This window comes from Mobula birostris, chromosome 6 (assembly GCF_030028105.1).
Source record: "Mobula birostris isolate sMobBir1 chromosome 6, sMobBir1.hap1, whole genome shotgun sequence".
NCBI lineage: Eukaryota > Metazoa > Chordata > Chondrichthyes > Myliobatiformes > Myliobatidae > Mobula > Mobula birostris.
This window is the reverse complement of record NC_092375.1, coordinates 186,056,392-186,084,291: the sequence shown is the minus strand read 5'-3', so window position 1 is coordinate 186,084,291 and position 27,900 is coordinate 186,056,392. Positions and strand designations below refer to the sequence as shown.

At 41.7% G+C, this 27,900-nt stretch overlaps 1 protein-coding gene across 1 annotated transcript; it reads left to right on the top strand.

Annotated features, from left to right (window-relative positions):
• Positions 1 to 27,900, top strand: LOC140198665 (dehydrogenase/reductase SDR family member 9-like). Its single transcript, XM_072259683.1, has 5 exons — positions 1 to 23; positions 1,195 to 1,515; positions 20,779 to 21,037; positions 23,555 to 23,718; positions 27,407 to 27,900. The coding sequence occupies exons 2-5, from the start codon at positions 1,203 to 1,205 to the stop codon at positions 27,628 to 27,630; spliced, it is 960 nt and encodes a 319-aa protein (XP_072115784.1). The 5' UTR covers positions 1 to 23; positions 1,195 to 1,202; the 3' UTR covers positions 27,631 to 27,900.

Genomic DNA, 27,900 nt, shown 5'->3' with positions numbered 1-27,900 from the left:
CGTTGTGTGAGTCTGTGGGACAGGTGAGTAGCAGGTAAGATCAGGTACGTTTGGTACCGGGATACTAATGAAATTGCAACTAATGAAATGAAGTAAGGATACAGGATCAGGCGGTGTGTTGTAGCAGCTGATGTGGGAGCTGATGAGACCATTGCGATTCGTGATGACCACATCTGCAACAAGTTTGGGTAAATTTATTATCAAAGTACATATCGTCACCATATGCAATTCTGAGCTCCTCTCTGTATCGCACACGTAATCCTGTATATTTCAATTAGGTCACCTCACAGCCTCCTATGCATCGATAAAACGTGCCCAACCTGGGTCGAGGTTTTTCTGTTCATCAACCCTGTCTACTGCCTGACCACTTATTGTACATGTCAAACCATTATTTGACTTTTTAAACAACGTCATGTTGAAGTTATCAGCGTTAGGTTCAACGTGCCTGGCTCTAGAAGACCTGAGTGGTAGGGAAAGATTAAGTAGGTTAGAGATTTATTCCTTGTAATGTACAAGTTAGAGGGGAGATTTGATAGAGGTATATAAAATTATGAGGGGTATTGATAGGGTAAATGCAAGCAGGTTTTTTCCATTGAGGTTGGGTGGGACTACAATCAGAGGTCATGGGTTAAGGTTGAAAGATGAAAAGTTTAAGGGGAACATGAGGGGAAACTGCTTTGTTGAGATGGTTGTGAGAGTGTGGAACAAGCTGCCAGCACAACTGGTGCGTGCGAGCTGGATTTCAGTGTTTATGATGGTGGGGGTATGGCGGGCTATGGTCTGGGTTCAGGTCAATGGGGGTAGGCAGTTTAAAGGGTTTCGGCATGGACTGGACGGATCGAAGGGCCGCTTTCTTACCTGTACTTTTCTGTGACTAAAGAATAAGCCAATTATGCTTTTGTAGCTTTTGGTGTGCTAAAGACGATGAAACATCACATTTCAAATATTGTTTCCATCGGTCAGACATTTGTGCTTCATTCGCAAAAGTCTCTCGATCAGGCAAGACACTTCTTAGTTTGAGAATTCATCACCATATCTGTATTTCCCTTACAGTAGGATCTAATCTTACCAATAAATTACATCAAATTTTCTGGATTCTTGTGTTCCCTAGTGCACTTGTTGAACCTCAGAATTATTTTTCAATGACTTCACACAATTGAAATAGTTTCTGAAATGCTGCATGTTTTTCTCGAGTTTCAGAAATGCTTGGTTATCTGATTCTGTCGCTGGTACTTTGCTTCCTGTACTGGCGGTACAGAGACAGGAAACAGATAACAAATATATTTGACAAGCATGTGTACATCACAGGCTGTGACTCTGGTTTTGGAAATCTTCTGGCCCAGCATCTGGACCAGCAGGGATTCCATGTTCTGGCTGCCTGTTTTACTGAGAAGGGTGCTGAAGAACTGAAGAGCAGGACATCATCGAGACTCAAAACAATTCAACTTGATGTTACCAAGTCTGAGAACATTGGGAAGGCAGCAGAATTTGTAAAATCAGAGGTAAAGGGAAAAGGTAATTTAAATTTAAACCTTCATCTTTGCCATATAGAAATTGTCAATTCTTAGATCAGGGGTCAGCAACCTTTTTGCCTTTATGGGCTGGATCACGTATTAATAAGTGGACAGTGGGCCAGATAAATGCCATTAAAAAAAACTTGAAATTTTGGAATTATCCATTTAAATACATCTAGTTATGTTTTTCCTCAAATTAGTGAATAACACATGCTAGAAAACCATTTGTGCTTAACCAAGGTTGCTAACTAGTAATCACAGAACTCAGTTTAGATTTTTTGTCCCACCATTGCTGGTGCCCCATCAGTTGTGATGCCAATTAGCTTCGACATATTAAGTTTCATTTCTGACATCATTTTCAGCAAAGCTTCAAAAATGTCTGCTCCAGTAACCGTGTCCTTCATAGGAATTAATTGAATAAACCCCTCAAAAATTTGAAAAGTTGAGGTCAGTCCTCGCACAAACACCACAAGTTGAGCTGCATCTCTCAAGTCCGTACTCTCATCAAGCGCAATTGAAAAAAAAATGCAATTCGTTGCAGGCATCCCTTAAACAACTTTTAACTTCTGCTGACGGTCACGGACCCTGTGACGGGGATAAAGAACCAGCAGAAATAGAAACCACTTTGGAGTCCGGTATTGCTATAAACTACTAATATTTATTAGTAACTACGCAATACAGTAATATAAATGTAGATAAATCAAACAGCTTAGCAATGATTATATATAAAAGTAAGTGTGGAATATATATATGTATGAAAAAACCAAGCTTTAAGTCTAGGGGTAAAAAGATACGGTCTGTTGAGTAAAGTTCAGTTCAGTTCGTGGTATTTAGTTGAGTAGTGATGGAGAGAGAGAGAGTGAGTTGAGTCTTCAGCTGAGCTGATGCCGTCGATCTTCTCGTCGTCCTCCAAAATCCTTTACAAGTCACCGACTGTGACTTTAACCAGGGGGACCGGTTTTTCTGTGGTGGAGCTATCACCCCGGCAAGGGTGGACACATAGACAACTCCCCACCAGTCAACCCCTTTTTCACTGCTGGAATAGCAATTTGGATCGATCAGCCTGACCGATCCTCCAAAACCCACTTTCTCTGCAGTCACAACAATGCTCATTCAGTGTCCAGATCATGTGTCCTGAGGTCTGTATCATCTGACCTCCCATTTATTTCACCAGGCTGAGCATCACCTGTCATTCAAAGAGTCCCTCCCTCCTTTGTCTGTAAAGGAGTACAAGCAGGCAACAAGTCCTTGGAAGTAACATCAACAACCTGCTGAAAATCATGACATCGAGTGTCCTCCGCCTTCGGTCACCATAGCAACCTTGGAGCTGCTCGGTGCCATCTCCAACTCCCAACTCAGTAAAAATCCAAAGTTACTTCCAATGCCTTAAAGTGACAGTCCAACTGTTAATCTTCGTCTCTCTCTCTCTCTTCAAAAGCAATATATCGGTGGTAAATAACTCCGTCTCTCTCTCTCCTTTCCAACCAAACCATCAATGATAAATGTCTCTCTCCAACAGTTAATAGGGGTACTCCTGGATCCCCTCACACTCCCCTTCCTCAGGGGAAAAAAAATTGTCGAAGACGATTTTTTTTCAATGTCCATTACAGGGTTTTAAACAATACAGGAAAAGAAACATCAGATGACAAAGCAAAAATGTGTACAGTTTTCAACTTAACATCGGGATAAGCAATCAGCTATGACATTGTCAGTACCTTTCACATGTTTGATTTTTAAGTCACCTTCCTGCAGTACTAGACTCCAATTTAACAACCTTCTATTCTTATCCTTCATCTTAGTTAGAAACATCAACTGATTATAACCCATGTAAACCACAAGTGGTCTCTGAGCAACAGAAAGGTTTTGAGGTCTCTGATCATAGGCCTCAAAATGTTGTAAAGCCAGAATAAGTGCTAGTAATTCCTTTTCAACAGTTGAATAATTTTTCTGGTGTACATTAAAGTTCTTTGAGAAATAAGCTACTGGATGTTCAATAACATCCACTCCCTTCTGTAACAGTACTGCCCCAGCAGCTTCGTCACTCACCCTAGAAAATGGCTTTGTAAAATCAGGTGCTTTGAGCACAGGATGATAACACAGGATAGTTTCCAGGCGTTCAAATGCCTCCTGGTCATTGAATGTCACTCCATTCAAATCTTTCACTCTTCCCTAGGAGTTTTGTTAGGGGGAGAGCAATGTCAGCAAAGTTCTTACAGAATTTTCTGTAATACCCAACCATTCCTAAAAACCTTCTCCAAGCTTTCTTGCTAGTTGGAACAGGAACTTCAGCAATCACTGAACCTTGGACTGTACAGAAGCCAGATGGCCTTGGCCCACCACATAACTCAGATATGTAATTGTGGCATGGCCAAATTCACTTTTAGCGAGGTTCACCGTAAGATTGGCCTTGGAAAGTCTGTCAGACCATTTATCTACAGCTGCAATATGTTCTTGCCACGTGTCATTCCAGACCGCTAAGTCATTGATATGAGCCCCTGTGCTTTCTAATCCTCCAATCACAGAATTGATTATTCTTTGAAATGTTTCTAGAGCATTCTTCATCCTGAAGTGTAAAACATTGTATTCATACAGTCTAGATGTTGTCACAAATGTTGATATCTCTTTAACCCTCTCTGTTAAAGGAACACCCCAGTATTCTTTTAACAAGTCAATCTTAATAAGATATTTAGCCTTCCCCACTCCATCAATACAGTCATTCATTCTCTTTCTTTGTTCTTTCTTGTTTCTAATTCCTTGTTCAACCCTTTTACTTTCCTCAAAGTTCACTCTGTGAAGATACCATTTCATAGGCTGGGCTAAGTTCATAATGATGTCATTCACTGCAGCTGTGCACCATTCCAAAACACCAATTAGTCCTTTTACTTTTTTTTTCGGCGTTGGGTCCAACTGATGGACCTTATCAGTAATATTTTCCAAAACAATGGAATTCTGACATCTTGGTGAGTCTAGATTCAGTGGCCAAACATGCATTTCCATTCCATTATCAGATTTCATGACTCCATTTTGCACTCCAATAATTCTCACAGCTGCAATTTTGGTAAACAAGTGTCTTATTTTGACTCGACCATTTTGTAAACTTTCCTTAGCAAAGTCACAAAGCTTACTAAATCCCTTCCAAAGATCTCTGAGTAGGGTCAAAGGTCCTTTTGGCCTGTAACTGAACACAGGTTCCAACAAATTACCCTTCACTGCCTTCTGAATCGAATCTCCACCACTAAATAAAAGGAGGGGAACCCCCTCATTCCCATTTTCCACATTTCTCACACAATGTGCTTTAATCGTGGTCTTAGGAGTTGAGTTGAGCCATTCCAAGGCTCCCTTGGTCTCTGTGTGATATGTAAATGACACCATGTGTTTAGCTTCTAATTCTCTAGCTATCCCCTGGAATGTTCTCGAAGTAAAGTTATTACCCTGGTCAAATTGAATTTCTTTGGGCAGACCTACCAGTGTGTAAAACTTACTGTATGCTGTTACCACAGTCTTGGCCTCAATGTTTTCAAAAGACTCTGCTTCAGGGGACCGAGACGCAGCACACGCAATTGTTAACACATACTGATAACCAGCTGCAGTCTTTTGCCAAGGAGCCCACTCAATTCACTACATTGTTCCCTAAACTAAGCCAGTAAAATTCCTTCACAATCCTATTCCCTGTCTCTCTCTCTCCATGATGCCCACCTAAGGGCATACTGTAAGCCATGTTTAAAATTTCAGCCTTGTAACCTTTCAAAACCACCACGTGACTTGCAGGCACTGTGGCTGGTCTCCACCTCCTCATCAACATCTCATCTTTAAGGTAACGTCCCACTGACTCTCTCTGAACCTCCTCTCCTCCTGTGAGAGCCATCTCCCTTAAAGCCACCATTCTAGAATCTTGCTTCCGTTCCTCGATAAAATCCTTTCTCAACAAAGCCAAACCTTTCTTATACACCTTACCCTTATCCGTTGTACTACCCTCTAAGTCCTGCTGAAATCTAGAAGGTAGAAATGTCTCTGACACATCGTAATTTAAACCTCTGGTTTTCCTATCACAGGTCTTGCTATAGGCCTCAACAGCAGCTTTGCTCATTAGCTGAATTGCTGAAACACTCTTATCTTGGAGAACTGTCAACATGCCTCCATTGTTTACCAAATTCTGCATGAGAGGCTGATGAGAATATGAAAGAGGCTAAATAATCTCTTTATCAACTTCCTCGGACCTTCACTACGCCGTGTTTCCATCACAGAACACTGAATAACAGCATGACCTTGTAGGTGCTGAAATGTCCAAACAAAGTTCAACAAACGAGCACATCCTGTGTCAGCAGGCCTTTGTCCTGCAAGCAGGGCCAATGTTCGCGCAACCACTCCAACCTTTTCCAGCACTTTATCCAAAAGTCCAGGAACAGCACTTTTCCCATTACTTCCAACAACATTGACCCCAACAGGTTCTAAAACACAGTCTACTACAAATGACTGAGAATCCTCACTTTCCACTGGTACCAAGTTTAACCCCTTACTCACTGAAACAAGTCCATCTGACACACAAAAACTGCATTCCCTTTCAACCAAGTTAGATACCTCAGACCTTAACTGAGTCTCAACATAAGGTTCAGAATCCTGTGAATCCACAGGTACTTCAACAACCTGAACGCAGGCAATTGGGACAACTGCCTCTTCTGGGCTGTCATCACTTGTCCCAGTTTCAAATTCAAGGTCATCTCGAACCTCCCAGCTATTCTCTGGCAAACTCCTGTCTGGATTAAACTCAACCTCGTGGGTTAAAACTTCTTCGTCTGCTTTCTCAACAGACTCCTTCAGGGTAGGGGTATCCTCTGCCACTGGGTGTGTCCTGACCTCATCAGGAACACAACTTTTAAATTCATCACACAAAACAAGCCCTTCTGAGCTGTAAAAATCATCAGGGTCCGACTCTAAACCTCTTTGCTACAACCTCTCCCTTTTGAACTGTTTCTGTCTTTCTGCCACGTGATCTTCACATTGTCATTTCTCCCACTCGAGCTGTCTCTGTCTTTCTGCCTTTTCTCTTTGTCTTGCTTCTTCTCTCCATTTTTCTGCCTCTCTGGCCTCTCTCTCGAGCTGTTGTAATTTCCAACAGAAGCTGAAGCTCATCCTCAGTAGGTTCACCTTCCACGAACAACTCTAACGCCTCCTCATCAAATGTTCCCTTATCTATTTAATATTCAACTATTTTCCTTTGAATTTCTACCTTACTCACACCCTTCTTTACCTCAATTCTCAATTGTTTAGCAATGTCCCGCAACTCATACTTTTTAGCAAACTTCAAAGTCACCAGGTCTGGTGATTTCAGAAAGTCTCTAAAACCCATTTCTGCTGTTTTTCCACACAACCAAATCAACAGTCCAAATTCAAAAGGGATTTTCCCCAAATCAATTCAAACCAGCCTCCTGACCAATTTGTTCACATCGCGAACGCAGGCCCCAATTTATGTCACGGACCCTGTGACGGGGATAAAGAACCAGCAGAAATAGAAACCATTGGAGTCCGGTATTGCTATAAACTACTAATATTTATTAGTAACTATGCAATACAGTAATATACATGTGGATAAATCAAACAGCTTAGCAATGATTATATATAAAAGTAAGTGTGGAATATATATGTATGAAAAAACCAAGCTTTAAGTCTAGGGGTAAAAAGATACAGTCTGTTGAGTAAAGTTCAGTTCAGTTCGTGGTATTTAGTTGATTAGTGATGGAGAGAGAGAGAGTGAGTTGAGTCTTCAGCTGAGCTGATGCCGTCGATCTTCTCGTCGTCCTCCAAAATCCTTTACAAGTCACCGACTGTGACTTTAACCAGGGGGACCGGTTTTTCTGTGGTGGAGCTATCACCCCGGCAAGGGTGGACACATAGACAACTCCCCACCAGTCAACCCCTTTTTCACTGCTGGAATAGCAATTTGGATCGATCAGCCTGACCGATCCTCCAAAACCCACTTTCTCTGCGGTCACAACAATGCTCATTCAGTGTCCAGATCATGTGTCCTGAGGTCTGTATCATCTGACCTCCCATTTATTTCACCAGGCTGAGCATCACCTGTCATTCAAAGAGTCCCTCCCTCCTTTGTCTGTAAAGGAGTACAAGCAGGCAACAAGTCCTTGGAAGTAACATCAACAACCTGCTGAAAATCATAACATCGAGTGTCCTCCGCCTTCGGTCACCATAGCAACCTTGGAGCTGCTCGGTGCCATCTCCAACTCCCAACTCAGTAAAAATCCAAAGTTACTTCCAATGCCTTAAAGTGACAGTCCAACTGTTAATCTTCGTCTCTCTCTCTCTCTCTTCAAAAGCAATATATCGGTGGTAAATAACTCCGTCTCTCTCTCTCCTTTCCAACCAAACCATCAATGATAAATGTCTCTCTCCAACAGTTAATAGGGGTACTCCTGGATCCCCTCACACTCCCTTTCCTCAGGGGAAAAAAAATTGTCGAAGACGATTTTTTTTCAATGTCCATTACAGGGTTTTAAACAATACAGGAAAAGAAACATCAGATGACAAAGCAAAAATGTGTACAGTTTTCAACTTAACATCGGGATAAGCAATCAGCTATGACATTGTCAGTACCTTTCACATGTTTGATTTTTAAGTCACCTTCCTGCAGTACTAGACTCCAATTTAACAACCTTCTATTCTTATCCTTCATCTTAGTTAGAAACATCAACTGATTATAACCCATGTAAACCACAAGTGGTCTCTGAGCAACAGAAAGGTTTTGAGGTCTCTGATCATAGGCCTCAAAATGTTGTAAAGCCAGAATAAGTGCTAGTAATTCCTTTTCAACAGTTGAATAATTTTTCTGGTGCACATTAAAGTTCTTTGAGAAATAAGCTACTGGATGTTCAATAACATCCACTCCCTTCTGTAACAGTACTGCCCCAGCAGCTTCGTCACTAACCCGAGAAAATGGCTTTGTAAAATCAGGTGCTTTGAGCACAGGATGATAACACAGGATAGTTTCCAGGCGTTCAAATGCCTCCTGGTCATTGAATGTCACTCCATTCAAATCTTTCACTCTTCCCTAGGAGTTTTGTTAGGGGGAGAGCAATGTCAGCAAAGTTCTTACAGAATTTTCTATAATACCCAACCATTCCTAAAAACCTTCTCCAAGCTTTCTTGCTAGTTGGAACAGGAACTTCAGCAATCACTGAACCTTGGACTGTACAGAAGCCAGATGGCCTTGGCCCACCACATAACTCAGATATGTAATTGTGGCATGGCCAAATTCACTTTTAGCGAGGTTCACCGTAAGATTGGCCTTGGAAAGTCTGTCAGACCATTTATCTACAGCTGCAATATGTTCTTGCCACGTGTCATTCCAGACCACTAAGTCATTGATATGAGCCCCTGTGCTTTCTAATCCTCCAATCACAGAATTGATTATTCTTTGAAATGTTTCTAGAGCATTCTTCATCCTGAAGTGTAAAACATTGTATTCATACAGTCTAGATGGTGTCACAAATGTTGATATCTCTTTAACCCTCTCTGTTAAAGGAACACCCCAGTATCCTTTTAACAAGTCAATCTTAATAAGATATTTAGCCTTCCCCACTCCATCAATACAGTCATTCATTCTCTTTCTTTGTTCTTTCTTGTTTCTAATTCCTTGTTCAACCCTTTTACTTTCCTCAAAGTTCACTCTGTGAAGATACCATTTCATAGGCTGGGCTAAGTTCATAATGATGTCATTCACTGCAGCTGTGCACCATTTCAAAACACCAATTAGTCCTTTTACTTTTTTTTTCGGCGTTGGATCCAACTGATGAACCTTATCAGTAATATTTTCCAAAACAATGGAATTCTGACATCTTGGTGAGTCTAGATTCAGTGGCCAAACATGCATTTCCATTCCATTATCAGATTTCATGACTCCATTTTGTACTCCAATAATTCTCACAGCTGCAATTTTGGTAAACAAGTGTCTTATTTTGACTCGACCATTTTGTAAACTTTCCTTAGCAAAGTCACAAAGCTTACTAAATCCCTTCCAAAGTTCTCTGAGTAGGGTCAAAGGTCCTTTTGGCCTGTAACTGAACACAGGTTCCAACAAATTACCCTTCACTGCCTTCTGAATTGAATCTCCACCACTAAATAAAAGGAGGGGAACCCCCTCATTCCCATTTTCCACATTTCTCACACAATGTGCTTTAATCATGGTCTTAGGAGTTGAGTTGAGCCGTTCCAAGGCTCCCTTGGTCTCTGTGTGATATGTAAATGACACCATGTGTTTAGCTTCTAATTCTCTAGCTATCCCCTGGAATGTTCTCGAAGTAAAGTTATTACCCTGGTCAAATTGAATTTCTTTGGGCAGACCTACCAGTGTGTAAAACTTACTGTATGCTGTTACCACAGTCTTGGTCTCAATGTTTTCAAAAGACTCTGCTTCAGGGGACCTAGACGCAGCACACGCAATTGTTAACACATACTGATAACCAGCTGCAGTCTTTTGCCAAGGAGCCCACTCAATTCACTACATTGTTCCCTAAACTAAGCCAGTAAAATTCCTTCACAATCCTATTCCCTGTCTCTCTCTCTCCATGATGCCCACCTAAGGGCATACTGTAAGCCATGTTTAAAATTTCAGCCTTGTAACCTTTCAAAACCACCACGTGACTTGCAGGCACTGTGGCTGGTCTCCACCTCCTCATCAACATCCCATCTTTAAGGTAATGTCCCACTGACTCTCTCTGAACCTCCTCTCCTCCTGTGAGAGCCATCTCCCTTAAAGCCACCATTCCAGAATCTTGCTTCCGTTCCTCGATAAAATCCTTTCTCAACAAAGCCAAACCTTTCTTATACACCTTACCCTTATCAGTTGTACTACCCTCTAAGTCCTGCTGAAATCTAGAAGGTAGAAATGTCTCTGACACATCGTAATTTAAACCTCTGGTTTTCCTATCACAGGTCTTGCTATAGGCCTCAACAGCAGCTTTGCTCATTAGCTGAATTGCTGAAACACTCTTATCTTGGAGAACTGTCAACATGCCTCCATTGTTTACCAAATTCTGCATGAGAGGCTGATGAGAATATGAAAGAGGCTAAATAATCTCTTTATCAACTTCCTCGGACCTTCACTACGCCGTGTTTCCATCACAGAACACCGAATAACAGCATGACCTTGTAGGTGCTGAAATGTCCAAACAAAGTTCAACAAACGAGCACATCCTGTGTCAGCAGGCCTTTGTCCTGCAAGCAGGGCCAATGTTCGCGCAACCACTCCAACCTTTTCCAGCACTTTATCCAAAAGTCCAGGAACAGCACTTTTCCCATTACTTCCAACAACATTGACCTCAACAGGTTCTAAAACACAGTCTACTACAAATGACTGAGAATCCTCACTTTCCACTGGTACCAAGTTTAACCCCTTACTCACTGAAACAAGTCCATCTGACACACAAAAACTGCATTCCCTTTCAACCAAGTTAGTTACCTCAGACCTTAACTGAGTCTCAACATAAGGTTCAGAATCCTGTGAATCCACAGGTACTTCAACAACCTGAACGCAGGCAATTGGGACAACTGCCTCTTCTGGGCTGTCATCACTTGTCCCAGTTTCAAATTCAAGGTCATCTCGAACCTCCCAGCTATTCTCTGGCAAACTCCTGTCTGGATTAAACTCAACCTCGTGGGTTAAAACTTCTTCGTCTGCTTTCTCAACAGACTCCTTCAGGGTAGGGGCATCCTCTGCCACTGGGTGTGTCCTGACCTCATCAGGAACACAACTTTTAAATTCATCACACAAAACAAGCCCTTCTGAGCTGTAAAAATCATCAGGGTCCGACTCTAAACCTCTTTGCTACAACCTCTCCCTTTTGAACTGTTTCTGTCTTTCTGCCACGTGATCTTCACATTGTCATTTCTCCCACTCGAGCTGTCTCTGTCTTTCTGCCTTTTCCCTTTGTCTTGCTTCTTCTCTCCATTTTTCTGCCTCTCTGGCCTCTCTCTCGAGCTGTTGTAATTTCAGTTCATGCTCCCTCCTTAATATTTCCAGCTGAAGCTGAAGCTCATCCTCAGTAGGTTCACCTTCCACGAACAACTCTAACGCCTCCTCATCAAATGTTCCCTTATCTATATAGTATTCAACTATTTTCCTTTGAATTTCTACCTTACTCACACCCTTCTTTACCTCAATTCTCAATTGTTTAGCAATGTCCTGCAACTCATACTTTTTAGCAAACTTCAAAGTCACCAGGTCTGGTGATTTCAGAAAGTCTCTAAAACCCATTTCTGCTGTTTTTCCACACAACCAAATCAACAGTCTAAATTCAAAAGGGATTTTCCCCAAATCAATTCAAACCAGCCTCCTGACCAATTTGTTCACATCGCGGACGCAGGCCCCAATTTATGTCACGGACCCTGTGACGGGGATAAAGAACCAGCAGAAATAGAAACCACTTTGGAGTCCGGTATTGCTATAAACTACTAATATTTATTAGTAACTATGCAATACAGTAATATACATGTGGATAAATCACACAGGTTAGCAATGATTATATATAAAAGTAAGTGTGGAATTTATATGTATGAAAAAACCAAGCTTTAAGTCTAGGGGTAAAAAGATACAGTCTGTTGAGTAAAGTTCAGTTCAGTTCGTGGTATTTAGTTGAGTAGTGATGGAGAGAGAGAGAGAGAGAGAGAGAGAGAGTTGAGTCTTCAGGTGAGCTGATGCCGTCGATCTTCTCGTTGTCCTCCAAAATCCTTTACAAGTCACCGACCGTGACTTTAACCAGAGGGACCGGTTTTTCTGTGGTGGAGCTATCACCCCGGCAAGGGTGGACACATAGACAACTCCCCACCAGTCAACCCCTTTTTCACTGCTGGAATAGCAATTTGGATCGATCAGCTTGATCGATCCTCCAAAACCCACTTTCTCTGCAGTCACAACAATGCTCATTCAGTGTCCAGATCATGTGTCCTGAGGTCTGTATCATCTGACCTCCCATTTATTTCACCAGGCTGAGCATCACCTGTCATTCAAAGAGTCCCTCCCTCCTTTGTCTGTAAAGGAGTACAAGCAGGCAACAAGTCCTTGGAAGTAACATCAACAACCTGCTGAAAATCATAACATCGAGTGTCCTCCGCCTTCGGTCACCATAGCAACCTTGGAGCTGCTCGGTGCCATCTCCAACTCCCAACTCAGTAAAAATCCAAAGTTACTTCCAATGCCTTAAAGTGACAGTCCAACTGTTAATCTTCGTCTCTCTCTCTCTCTTCAAAAGCAATATATCGGTGGTAAATAACTCCGTCTCTCTCTCTCCTTTCCAACCAAACCATCAATGATAAATGTCTCTCTGCAAACAGTTAATAGGGGCACTCCTGGATCCCCTCACAACTCGCCGGATGATCGTTCTTACTGACAGGCTGATAGCTGCAAATAAAGATTTATTTTCAGGACAAACAATAGCCACCACTGCCAGTAAACATTCTTTGACAAACTCTCCATTTGTAAAAGGCTTCATCTTTTCTGCAATACGTTTTGAGACCTTGTAGCCGGCACGGGTATCTCCTTCATTTTCACTGCTTTTTCAGCACTCAGCGTCTACCTTCCTGCGTTTTGCATTCATTGCCGTTGGAATTTTTTTGATTGTATTTCGAAACGCGAGTTATTCAACAAGTATCGTAGCACATGTAAATATCTGGATATTTAGCGTGGTTTTCTTGTTAAAACACAGTGACGTTGTTTCTGTTTACAAATTTGAATGATCCCATCTGAAAACCTGTGCATGCACGCACAGTATCTAATACATATTAATAAGGTAGTCTGCCTTCCCGTCATTCGTATATACCAGTGTTTGGTCTGGAACAAAAGGGAACCTGGGTCCAGTGTAAGAGGACGTCATGCATGTCCATCAGTTGGTTGTGTGAAACACTCAGAATAAGGAAAAACTGCTCGCGGGCCGGATAAGCATAGTATCTCAATATTTACTTGCGGGCCAGTCAAAATACCTTTGTGGGCCAGACCTGGCCCGCCGGCCGTAGGTTGCTACCCCTGTCTTAGATCATATTGCTTAATGTGAACTGTCCCTGTTTCTCAAATAAAGAGGGTCTAATCTGTTCTGTCGTGGGTTACTAAGAACAAACCATATTCTGGAAGAATTAAAACTAGAACGTTTATTTACAACAGCAAACAGGAAGTACATCTTTAACATACAGTTTCTAGATCATTCTCTCATTTCCGCGCATGCTCATAACTCTGTCCAATCACGTTCTTACACGTGACACGTGATATCACCACATCTTCCTTTCCTTAAAAAGAAAAGCAATTAGCAACATTAAACAAACAGAAGCATCATTTAACATGTCTCTATCAGTCTCTCTGGGGGTTTAAGAACATAAGTAGACCTAAGTGGTTCACACAGTTCTTGTGTTTCGTTGTTATTTCCTTGTTTCATCTGGTCTGCACCAGTTAACTGAAACTCTGAAGTTGGCTCTTTCTTAAGGTCTTTGAGAAGAAATCGCAATTCATCCATTAACTGTGTAATCTCTTTTTTATGCTGAGACTTCATCATTTCAATAAAACTTCTCAATTCCTTCACTTGTGCTTTCACTTCTTCAATTGGATCCTGATTCTTGTCACTCTTTGGCTTCAGATCCATATTGTACTGTACCGGCAAGTCATAGAAACATAGAAACATAGAAAATAGGTGCAGGAGTAGGCCATTCGGCCCTTCGAGCCTGCACCGCCATTTATTATGATCATGGCTGATCATCCAACTCAGAACACCGCCCCAGCCTTCCCTCCATACCCCCTGACCCCCGTAGCCACAAGGGCCATATCTAACTCCCTCTTAAATATAGCCAATGAACTGACCTCAACTGTTTCCTGTGGCAGAGAATTCCACAGATTCACCACTCTCTGTGTGAAGAAGTTTTTCCTAATCTCGGTCCTAAAAGGCTTCCCCTCTATCCTCAAACTGTGACCCCTCGTTCTGGACTTCCCCAACATCGGGAACAATCTTCCTGCATCTAGCCTGTCCAATCCCTTTAGGATCTTATACGTTTCAATCAGATCCCCCCTCAATCTTCTAAATCCCAACGAGTACAAGCCCAGTTCATCCAGTCTTTCTTCATATGAAAGTCCTGCCATCCCAGGAATCAATCTGGTGAACCTTCTCTGTACTCCCTCTATGGCAAGGATGTCTTTCCTCAGATTAGGGGACCAAAACTGCACACAATACTCCAGGTGTGGTCTCACCAAGGCCTTGAACAACTGCAGTAGTACCTCCCTGCTCCTGTACTCAAATCCTCTCGCTATAAATGCCAGCATACCATTCGCCTTTTTCACCGCCTGCTGTACCTGCATGCCCACTTTCAATGACTGGTGTATAATGACACCCAGGTCTCGTTGCACCTCCCCTTTTCCTAATCGGCCACCATTCAGATAATAATCTGTTTTCCTATTTTTGCCACCAAAGTGGATAACTTCACATTTATCCACATTAAATTGCATCTGCCATGAATTTGCCCACTCACCCAACCTATCCAAGTCACCCTGCATCCTCTTAGCATCCTCCTCACAGCTAACACTGCCACCCAGCTTCGTGTCATCCGCAAACTTGGAGATGCTGCATTTAATTCCCTCGTCCAAGTCATTAATATATATTGTAAACAACTGGGGTCCCAGCACTGAGCCTTGCGGTACCCCACTAGTCACCGCCTGCCATTCTGAAAAGGTCCCGTTTATTCCCACTCTTTGCTTCCTGTCTGCTAACCAACTCTCCACCCACACCAATACCTTACCCCCAATACCATGTGCTTTAAGTTTGCACACTAATCTCCTGTGTGGGACTGTGTCCACTGTATTCTGACTCTGTATCACTGTCCAAGACTAAGACTCTTTTTACCAAATTCAGTACATATTTTGGCACTACCACAAATGAAAGTATGTGCTCAATATTTTTGTGTGATACTTTTGCCACACATGTTCCTTTAACTGGAATATCTGCACCTGAATACCCAGTCACTTTTATATTTGTCTGATGTAACTTTGGTCTTGGCTTTAATGCATTAATCTCAAATTCTGCAAGAACATTTACTTGTGCTCCAGTATCTAATTTAAACAGAATAATGTTTTGGTTCACTTGCAATGGCAAAGTCTAGTCATTCTTACTTCCTTTGTTTTCACAAAGCACATCTATATAAAGCTTCTCGAGTTCATTTTCAAGCACTGCATTTACGTGTTTTATTTCGTTTTTACTTCTGCAACAGCGTGAAAAATGATTACTGTTACCACAGTTGTTGCACATTTTCTGATATGCTGGACACTTTTTAGGTCAGTGCTCCCGCCCACAGCGATCACAAAGTTTTTTTTCTTTCAGATGACGTCTTGTTCTCTGTCGGTTTCGTTGCCGTTGTATTATTTTTTCTAATACGTTTGCGTACCATGTGTACATTGCAGTTCTCAATAAAAAGCTCTTTAGCCTGTGACATCACGGTCTCAGAAGCTTTGCAGAGTGCCACTGCTTTTTCCAAATTCAAATCTAGTTCTAATAGTCTTTCTCTCAGACCATTATCCAGAACGCTGCAAACAGTTCTGTCTTTAATGAGAGAGTCTGTAAGCTCTGCAAACTCGCATCTTTTACTGTGGTTTCTCAACTCCCTAACAAATTGATCAATCGTTTGACCAGGTCCCTGCTGACATTTGAAAAAATTGTAGTGCTCGTATGTCACATTACCCTTTGGTATACAAAATGCTTCAAATTTGTTGATTATCACTCTTGGATTCAAATTATCTCCATTTTCTCATCCGCTATTGCATGGAGTAGGATCGCTGCTTTCGTTTTTCTGTTTTATTTTCTGCTCCGATCGCCAATAAATAAATTTCAAAATGCTGTTTAAATCTTTTCCAATTTTCAGCTACGTTTCCAGTCAGCTGAAGCGTTGATGGGGGTTGCAGAACATCCATTTTTAAAGCTGTTAGTAAACAACGGAAAAGTTTGCGCTCTTTTTGTTCGATTATCTTTGCTTCTCCCGTGTTAGTGAAACGAATTAATCTTCCAGACCGACTTCTGATACCATGGTGTGTTCTTTATATGTACCGTGAGTTAAAAGAACAAACCATATTCTGGAAGAATTAAAGCTAGAACTTTTATTTACAACAGCAAGCACGTCTTTAACATACAGTTTCTAGATCATTCTCTCATTTCTACGCATGCTCATAACTTTGTCCAATCATGTTCTTACACATGACATGTGGTATCACCATATGTTCAAAAAATGTAATGCAGTAAAAGCGTTTTCAAAATCTTCAGTAATCAAATCAGTTTTAATATGATTGGCTTATGTTGATAAATTTGTCAAATTTCTGGCAGCAGTACAATGCAAAACCAAATAGAGAAGATAAAAAAGTGATAAAAAAGTGATGTCTTTATGAAGAGGTGATCAACTTGGAAGGCAAATGCTAGCCTTTCAAGTGAAACTCATGTATCATAATAGCAACAAAAAAAGAAAAGTCACCTTAAAAGGCTTGGGACAGGCATGTTCATGGAATTAATCCTGTGTGTAAAATTCAATATGAATTCCATAAGACATAGGAGCAGAATTTGGCCATGTAGCCCACTGGGTCTGCTCTGTTATTCCATCAATGCTGATCCATTTCCCTCTCAGCCCCAACCTCCTGCCTTCTCCCCATAACCTTTCATGCCCTGACTAGTCAAGAATGCATCAATCTTTGCCTTAAATATATCCAACCACTTGGCCTTCACAGCCGCCCATGACAATGAATTCCACGGATTCACCACTCTCTGGCTAAAGAAATTCCTCCACACCTTCATCCTAAATATATAGCGCTCTATTCTGAGGCTGTGCCTTCTGGCCCTAGGCTCCCCCACCATTGGACGAATTGAAGGTGTTGCATTTTAGAAGGTCAAACGCAAGGGGAAAGTAAATGATAGGACCATTAAGAACACAAGCTTTCAGTTGGATTTTGGGGTGCAGGTGCATAACTCCCTAAAAGTGGCAACATGGGTGGACGAGGTGGTAAAGATAGCAGAAGGGCATTGAGTGTACAAATTGGGAGTTCATGTTGAAGCATGTAAAACAGTAGTTGGGTCACATTTGGAGTATTAAGTGCAGCAACTATATTTCATTAGGAGGTCAAGGAGAATTTTATGTTACCCAGAACACTCACAAATGTACCATGGAAAGCATTCTAACTGGTTCCATCACTGTCTGGTATTGAGGTGGCGGGGGGGCAGGGTCTACTGCACAGGATTGAAACAAGCTGCAAAGAGTTGTGAACTTAGTCAACTCCATCATGGCACTAGACTCCGTAGTACCCAGGACACCTTCAGAGAGCGATGTCTCAAAAAGATGGCATCCATCATTAAGGACTCCCACCACCCAGGTTATGCTTCGTTCTCGTTCCTACCATCAGGGAGGACGCACAGAAGCCTGAAGGCACACAATCACTGATTCAGGAGCATGCAAATGTACAGATATTACTACTGCCAATTCCATGCCTTTCCAATCCCCTCTGTGACTGAAAGCCAATTTATTCTCTCATTGACCTGCTTCTGATGAAGGGTCTTTGTTCTGAAGCATTAGCTCTGTTACAGTTTGCACAGATGTTTTCATAAGACCATCAGGCAAAGGAGCAGAATGCCATCCAGCATATTGAATCTAAAGGGACATCATGTTATCCCCCTCTGCTCTGCCTCCTGTGGCAGGAGATCCACGGTGGTGTAGTGTTTAGCACAGCACTTTACAATACAGTTGACCCTGGTTCACTTCCCGCCTCTGCTTGTAAGAGTTTCTACGTACTGGCCGTGTACATGTGGGTTTCTTCTGGGTGACTCCATTTCCTCTCACGGTCCAAAGAAGTACTGGTTGGTAGGTGAACTGGTCATTGTAAATTGTCCTGTGATTAGGCTAGGGTTAAATCGGGGGAGTTCTGAGTGGTGTGGGTTTAAGGGGCGCAAAGGACTGTTCACACTGTATCTCAATAAATGAATCCTTTGTTAGACATGGTTTCCATGCTCTTAAGAGTATTGCTGGCATTTCATGTAGGTTGATTGAATTCCGTGTTGTCTTTGGAATGACTGTTCTGATTTGATTTCTGGTTGGTTAGGACACATCAGGAACAGCACATTTTGGCTCAGGTAAGTGGGTACCACAATTAAGTCAAAGTTTCATGGAAATAGTTTAAAAGGTATACAAAGAAAGAGACAAACCATCAGTTAACTGACTCTAATTAGGAACAGCTCAGCAACAGTCTCCTGTCCCAATTAAATATCATGATGTTCCAAATAAAGGGCATCCTGGCTGTTTTCTCGATTTTCTGTTTTTATTCTTTGTGTCAAATAGGAGACTGATTAACCGATGGCTCAATTAATTGGAATCCACTGTCGTGATTAAATTTATTTCTTAGACTTTTGAATTGAATTGACTTTATTTCTTACATCCTTCATATACATGAGTAAAGATCTTTGTTATGTCTCCGTCTAAATGTGCAATTTATGGTAATTTATAATAAATAGTATATACAACAGGACAATCAGTGTAACATAGAAATAGGATTGTATCAGCATGAATTAATTCATCTGATTGCCTGGTGGAAGGAGCTGTCCCGGAGCCTGTTGGTCCTGGCTTTTATGCTACGGTACCGCTTCCCGGATGGTAGCAGCTGGAACCGTTTGTGAGTTGGGGTGACTCGGGTCCCCAGTGATCCTTCAGGCCCTCTTAACACACCTGTCTTTCTGATTCTGGAGGGTGGAGGTACTGTTATGTCCACCCCCTCCCACCCCACCCATTTAGTTTGCTGTTTTATTTCTAGCGACGAGCTCTCAATGCCTAATTGTAAGTTTGCAGCTGTTGTTGATTACTTTTATTTGTGTTGTTAGCAACTAACCGTCATCATCAGATTGACCATTCTGAAGCAGGAAGCACTTTGTTCGGAGTCAAAGGAGTTTTGATCAATATTTGAATCCGTCTTTTGTGAGAATGCCTAAAATACTGTCTTTTCACTCAGCTCCTTGTATACTGTGATACATTGGTGATCATTAAAACAGTCTTCAAACTATAACTACACCGGGAATGGAGTCTACCTATCTGCCTAGCTTAAGGAAACGGGGAAAGCTCTTGAGTGAAGGCAGAAAAGGTGTCCCTGCATCTAGTGCGAGTCAGTTCCATTAAATTCCTGGCATCCTTTTGATCTGTGGCACTTGCAGTCTTTTGAGCGAGTGTAGTGGGTTTGGTTGATTAGACCCAAACAATCTGTGTTTCCAGGAGATGTGCTAACAAGCATACAAGAACAATAAAGTAATTTAAGCCTATTTATTTTCATAAAATAGAAAGCACAAATAAAGCACACAAAATACAAAGATTTCAGAGCTCACGATTCTTAGATACTACTTGTTGCTGTGTCAGGGGGAGCTCCGAATTTCGACTCACTCATGAAACCACCCCTGGGTCCAAGCTCTGATCGTGACTTCCAGTCAGTGCAAAGTACAAAAAATCAGTGAAAGGCACCCCAGTAAATACAAGTGTGATAAGCATAGAGAGACCCAGAAACAGTCAAACTCTTTGATCTTTTGTTCTCAAGCCTGATTTTTATTCAAGCAATATGTGTTCATTAACACAGTGTTCAACTGATCCTTCTAAATCAATTATAATAGGCATCCGTTAGTCTCGTGAGACCATGGATTTGCGCCTTGGAAGGTTCCGGGGCGCAGGCCTGGGCAAGGTTGTCTGGAAGACTGGCAGTTGCCCATGCTGCTAGTCTCCCCACTCCACGCCACAGATATTGTCCAAGGGAAGGGCACTAGGGCCGATAAAGCTTGGCACCGGTGTCGTCGCAGAGCAATGTGTGGTTCAGTGTCTTGCTCAAGGACACAACACGCTGCCTCAGCTTAGGCTCAAACTAGCGACCTTCAGATCACCAGACTGACATCTTAACCTCTTGGCCACGCACCAACACTTCTAAATTAATTAAACACTTTAATAGTTACTATTCATCCATTACTCCACCAAGAATTTAAATATAAGACAAGGAGCATGATGAACCTGTAACACTAGGGCAACAGCATTAACGTTTTGTATCTGGACTGCATATAAGTGCGTGTGTGTGTGTGTGTGTGTGTGTGTGTATATATATAAAAATATAATTTTTTTTGGCTTCAATGTGGGTTTTATGTGTGAAATCACAAGACACTATTAGGGGCCAATCAATTATAATAAAGGGTAATCTGACATTAAATTTTTTTTTTGTTCATTTCAACAATTATAGGACTCTGGGGGCTGGTTAACAGTGCTGGCATCATGAACGCCACTGTACCTGTTGACTGGCTTATGATAGATGATTACAGAGCCGTGTTGAATGTCAACCTGGTTGGACTTATTGAGGTCACACTGAGTGTACTTCCACTGATAAAGCGGGCACGAGGCAGAATAGTGAATATTGCAAGTGTATTTGGAAGGATCAGCCCTGTAAGTGGACCATATTGCATCTCTAAATTTGGTGTAGAAGCTTTCAATGACAGTCTCAGGTGAGTTTGAAATTAAGATGCTCTCCTTGATACTTCTGTTTATGTATCAACATAATAGAGCAGAGTTCTTTTAATCTGGCATTTTGTTTTTCGGGAATCCTGGTGGTTCACTATCCGACTTGCTCCTGCTGCAGAATATCAGCCAGGAACTGAGAGTGAGCCCTGAGCCAAGATCTGGTACCAGGGCTTGGGGACCAGAGCACCAGGGGCCTGGAAATTTGTCATCTTTGTGGCTGGAGTCAGGGACCAGAGTGCTTGTATATTTCCTCTTCCATTTAGACTCTATGGTAGTGATGGGGGAAGAAGGAAATGCCTGATGAACTGAATGAGTATTTTGCATCAGTCTTCCCTGTCGAAGACACTAGCAGTATGTCAGAGGTTTGAGAATGTCAGGGGATAGAAGTGAGTGAAGTTGTCATTACTAAGGAGAAAGTTCTTGGGAAACTGAAAGGTCTGAAGGTAGCTAACTGACCTGGACCAGTTGGTATATACCCCAGCATTCTGAAAGAGGTAGCTGAAGAGATTCTGGAGGCATTACTAATGATCTTTCAGGAACCAATTGATTCTGGCATGGTTTTGGAGGAATGGAAAATTGCAAATGTCACTCCACTCTTCCAGAAGGGAGGAGGGAGAACAATGGAAACTGTAGGCCAGTTAGTCTGACCTCAGTGGTTGGGAAGATGTTGGAGTTGATTCTTAAGGATGTAGTTTCAGTGTACTTGGAAACACATGATAAAATAGGCTGAAGTCAGCATGGTGTCCTTAGGTGAAAAACTTCCCTGACAAATCTGTTGGAATTCTTTGAAGAAATAACAAGCAGGATAGATAAAGGAGAATTAGTGGATGTTGAATACTTGGATTTTCTGAAAGCCTTTAACAAGTTGCCACACATGTGGCTGCTTCAGAAGCTAAGAGCCCATGGTATTACAGGAAAGATACTCATGTGGATAAAGCAGTGGTTGATTGGCAAGAGGGAAATAGTGGGAATAATGCAAGCTTTTTCCAGTTGTCTGCCAGTGACCAGTGGTGTATAACTGGAGTATGTGTTGGGACAGCTTTTTTACGTTATATATCTATGATTTGTATAACAGAATTGATGGCTTTGTGGCCAGGTTTGCAGACGATATGTAGATACATGGAGGGGCAGGTAGTTTTGAGGAAGATGAGAGGCAACAGAAGGACTTAGACAGATGAAGAGAATGGGCAAAGAATTGGCAGATGGTATACAGTGCTGGTAAGTGAATCGTCATGCACTTTGGGAGAAGAAATAAAAGGGAAGACTATTTTCTAAATGGAGAGAAAATACAAAAATTTGAGGTGCAAAGGGATTTCATGCAAGATTCCATAAAGGTTAACAACAGGAATTCTGCAGATGCTGGAAATTCAAGCAACACACATCAAAGTTGCTGGTGAACGCAGCAGGCCAGGCAGCATCTGTAGGAAGAGATGCAGTCGACGTTTCAGGCCGAGACCCTTCGTCAGGACTAACTGCAGCCGACGTTTCAGGCCGAGACCCTTCGTCAGGATTAACGAAGTTTCAGGTCTCGGCCTGAAACGTCGACTGCACCTCTTCCTACAGATGCTGCCTGGCCTGCTGCGTTCACCAGCAACTTTGATGTGTGTTCCATAAAGGTTAATTTTTTATTTGAGTTTGTGGTGAGGATGGAAAATGTAATGTTCACATACATTTCGAGAGGACTAGAATACAAAGCAAGGATGTAATTGAGGTTTTATAAAACATTGGTGAGGCCTCACTTGGTGTACTGTGAGCAGTTTTAAGCCCCTTATCTAAGATAAAATTTGCTGATATTGGAGGGTTCAAAGAAGGATCACAAAAATGATTCTGGGATTGAAGGGTTTGTCATATGAGGAGTGTTTGCTGGCTCCAGATGTCTATTCACTGAAATTCAGAAGATTAAGGGGTGATCTCATTGAAATATTGATTGTTGAAGGGCCTGGACAGGAAGTATGCGGAGGCGTTTCCTGTGGTGGAGGAGTTTAAGACTAGAGGACACAGCCTCAGAATAGAGGAACGTCCATTTACAACAGAGATGAGGAGGAATTTCATTAGCCAGAGAGTGGTTAATCTGTGAAATTTATTGCCTCATATGGCTGTGGAGGTCAGATCGCTGGAAACACTTAAGACAGAAATCTCAACCAGAAATAGCGACTGTACATCTTTCCATAGATGCTGGCTGGCCTGCTGTGTTCCTCTGGCATTTTGTGTGTGTTACCTGTTTATTCAACCTTCTTTTTAATGAACATCATTTTGTATTTTATTTTCATTTTTAATCTTTACTCTTTGTAAGTCACCTGGAATTACATCTTCTGTAGGAAAAATGCTGTATAACTTTATTATTATTATTACTTCATAAAAGATTGACTGGGTCCCCTCATAGTCTATCATTTAAAGCAGCTTGAACATTATAATACATAAAATAAAAAAGGACTTAGAAAACAAAAGCCAATAGATAAAAGTTTGTAACAACATGATGGTTTTATTTTGTAATTTTGCAGGAGAGATATGAAGTGTTTTGGAGTGAAAGTAGCTTGTATTGAGCCAGGTTTTTTCAAAACACCCATGACTAATATCGACGACATAGGGCAGGAAATGAACAGGCTGTGGAGTAAGTTACCGCCAGATGTACAAGAAGAATATGGGCATGATTACATGGATAAAGGTTAGTTGTTTTTATCTTATATATATTTAGATGTTTTTAATTAAAGATATCCAATTATGAACTTGTGATCCAAATGGATACATTACCTAAAGGAAGCTTGTCTCAATAAATATTATTCATCCACTGCTATGCTTCACCTGTAGATAGCACAATAGTGTAGAAAATGCAAAATCCATCTTTATTAGTTTTTTATGTTTATATATAAATTGTTCAAATGAATTGGTCCAACTTAATATAGAGAATGTATACAGCCTGAAATCTTATCCTTCACAGATATTCACAAAACAATAAAACCCAAAGAATGAATGATAGAAACATCAGAAACGTAAAGCCCAGCCACTCCTTCACACCTTCCATGCACAAGCAGCAGCTGAGGCACTGATTTCCTCTCCCTCCCCACCCCACCACCCTCCCATCATGCAAGTGTACGGGGTCTTTGTTTTGTTACATTTAAAATGGCGACTTTGTTATGTTAATCTGGGGAATGCGGCTTTGTTGTGCTTTAACGCTGAAGAGAGTTTGCGCTAACAGTCGTTTTACTTTAAAATGAGATAACAGGGTTCTATTAGCCAATGGGTGGTTATGTATCGTTTTGTTTTCGGATACCATGCTGTATGATATGACTGTGGACTGAGTTTTGGCGGGGAGTCGGAGGAGAGACGAAGAAGACCGCGGACGTGTGGAGAGGCTCCGGTCGATCACTCAGGGTGGTCCCGAGCCGTGAGTCGACGGAATTCGGGTGGTCGTCTGAAGTCGAATTGAGCTCCAATGTAGCGCGCAAAGAACTTGGACTTTGATAAGTGTTGGCGCCTTTTTTTTCATTACTTTCCTCTCTGTATCAAATGTATATTAATGTCATAGAATTAGTAATATCTATAAAGTGTATTTGTTAAAATTTACTGGGTGTGCTGGCTGATGATTGATGTTTGTGATTGATTCGGGCGGCAACCAACCCTGTGGGGAGTGTTGAGGCGGGTGCTGGGCTGGATTTCCCCTAGACATACACGAGCCAATATAACTGAATGTTACACAAGCAATAGCAAAAGCCCCCAGGAAGACCCGGATCTAGAGTCCCATGAAAGCCTACAGTCCATAATCAGCACTTCGGTTTCTCAGGCAGGTTTTCTCTCTCCCTCCATCGAGGGAGGGAGGGAAGAGAGAGGGGCGAGAGGGAGAGAGAGAGAGGAGAGAGAAGAGAGAAGAGAGAGGGGGAGAGAGAGAGAGAGAGAGAGAGGGGCGAGAGGAAGAAAGAGAAGGGGGGGGAGAGAGAGAGAGAGAGAGAGAGAGAGAGAGAGAGAGAGAGAGAGAGAGAGAAAGAGATCCTGCAACAATGAGACCTGAGAATACCAGCTTACTGTTTCGATGTTGCAATGTGCCAAGTAACTTCTCCAAGCACCCTGACAACTCTGTACTCACCATGGAGGGGTGAGGTTAGAGGATGGATGGAGTACAGGATCCTTCTTCCGACAGCAGCACACGCTGTTCTCTGTTCCAATATTTCAGTCTCCCATGACGCTTCAGTTGGAGATATCAGGGAGGAACCGGGTCGTCTACAGGGCCATACCTGATGGCACAAGTCTTGCAGGCAGATCCTGGAGATAGCAAGGCGCCAGGCCGCACAGCCGGTTCGAAGACCCACTGCTTGCGATGAATTCATAATAGCATTCGCAGCTCAATAATTGCACAGTTGCCTGCAGCCTGTGGTCTCTTTTCCTCTTGCTCAGGAAGTTGTTCAAGTTCTAATCTCAAGTATGACCAACACAGCACTACAATCTCAAGCCAGGATCTGAAAGTTAAAAGATGAAAATACAAAATACTACCTGCATATTTTGAATGTTTTGAATTTCATAATCAAATGAATCATAGAATTGTTACAGCAGAATTTTGCAAGAGAACTCAAATTAGCCCCATTTCACTCTGTACCCAGTACAACTGTGTGAGTCATACACAGGTGTTGTCTTTGATTAACCAATTTCAATCAAAATCATATCAAATTAGCATAAATATTAGAAATATTTCAACATTTCCAATATGTTTCAAGCATATTTTACTGTAACATACCAGAAACAAGCAACGTTATCACTTGTGCTGACAGCTTGCTCCACACTTTTACAACCCTCAGGTTCCCTCTAAACTTTTCACTTTTCACTCTTAACCCATGACCTCTGGTTGCAGTCCCACCCAACCTCAGTGGGAAAAAGCCTGCTTGCATTTACCCGACATGTACCCCTCCTAATTTTGTATACCAAATCTGCTCTCAATCTTTTATGCTCCAAGGAATAAAGTCCTAACTCATTTAATACTTTCTTATAACTCAGGTCTTCCAAAGCTGGCAACATCCTTGTAAATTTTCTCTGTACTCTTTCAACCTTATTTACTGCTGTGTCTGTAGACTTTAAACTATTGACACAATAGTAGATAGTCTATAGTGACACTGATGTAAAATTTCATTTAAAAATTCCTTTCTTCCTGTATCGTAGAAAATAGGCCACATTATCCCTTTCGGTGGTGTGAGTCAGGAATCTTGATTTTAAACTGTCAAAGATTTCAGAGAATGGAACCACAATTTGGGGCGTTAATACACACAGTTTCAGTAATTCTATATATCGTAATAATGCAAAATGAATGTGATAAGGAGTACAGATGGTCCATTCATTCTAGATTGCATGGTTGCATCCCAGTTCCTCAAACCGCCAGCCCACTAGCAGCAGCTGCATGCAGTCTCCCAGAAGGGAGGGGAAGCCGATATACCCAGCATCAATCGAAGAGAAAGAATCCATTAAATTCTTCCTCAGTCACCTGGGTTACAAGAGACACGAGGAGTAATAAAATGGGATTTTATTGGAGTGAGAGGCTGGAGATATAAACGTTGAGGTCTGTCAGGGACTTCCTGTTTGATTTCAGGTAGCAAGAACCATTTCTTGGAGAAGAGGCAGGAACTCCACCTGTTTCCTCTTGTGAGAGCATACAGGTTGTTGTCTATTTCAACAATATTTGAGTAATCTTGTGTATATATTGATTGATTAAACCGTTTTGTAAAAATGTAAAACTATGGCAATTACAAATGTCATCACGCTACCACACGATGCACGTGCGCCTCGCTAAAAGTAAGCTCAGAGTCAGACCACATTTCACCAGTGTGGTGAATTTGTTACAATAGACAATAGGTGCAGGAGTAGGCCATTCGGCCCGTCGAGCCAGCACCGCCATTCACTGTAATCATGTTACCACTTGCAGCTATGGAGGCCAGGTTGCTGGGTGTATTTAAGGCAGAGATTGATAGGTTCTTGATTGGACATGGCATCAAAGGTTATAAGAAGGAGGCTGGGAACTGGGTTGAGGAGGAGAAAAAAGGATCCACCATGATTGAATGGCGGAGCAAACCCGATGGGCCAGACGGCCTCATTCTGCTCCTATGTCTTGTGGTCTTGTTTCGGACTCCCAGATCTTCCTGGTTTGGAGTTACAAAACATAACACCGAGAGTGAGCCTTTACTGCACAAGTCAACAACTCATCACAAAAATTAGCAGACTCCTAGGAAAATAAAATCTATCTGAAAACACTTCACCTTTCCTTTGTGCAAACAATATGTATCTCTAATACTCTGCCGTCTGTTATATATGGTGCTTATCAATATCATAGTTGAAAAACAATTTTCTTTAAATGTACTTTTCATATTGTTTTACAGTCTATTTAATCCTGACAACCAAAGTGGAGAAGCAACTCAACCCAGATTTGATGAAAGTGGTGTGGTGCCTGAATCATGCTCTGATTTCTCTTCATCCTCGTACTCGGTACTCTGCTGGAATCGATGCAAAGATTTTTTGGATTCCTCTCTCCTACATGCCAACTGCTATCTCTGATTTTCTGCTCAGAAGAGGTAAAATCAAGCCAGCAAAAGCTCTCTTTTAGCATTGTTTTGGGATTGAGTATGATGAAGAGGAAATAGTACTAGTGACACTAATGTAAAATATGATGTGATCCCTTTCTTTCTGTATCATAGAAAACAGGCAATGTTATTGCTTTCTCCGGTGTCAGTCAGTATCTTAACTTTCAAAACTATCAAAGATTTTGGAGAATAGAATCAAAATTTGGAGTAAATTTGAGGTGTGGATTTTGAGGTGTTATCAATTAAAAGGCATTTATCACTGCTGAAGTTTCAATGTTCTGGTCAAAAATAAA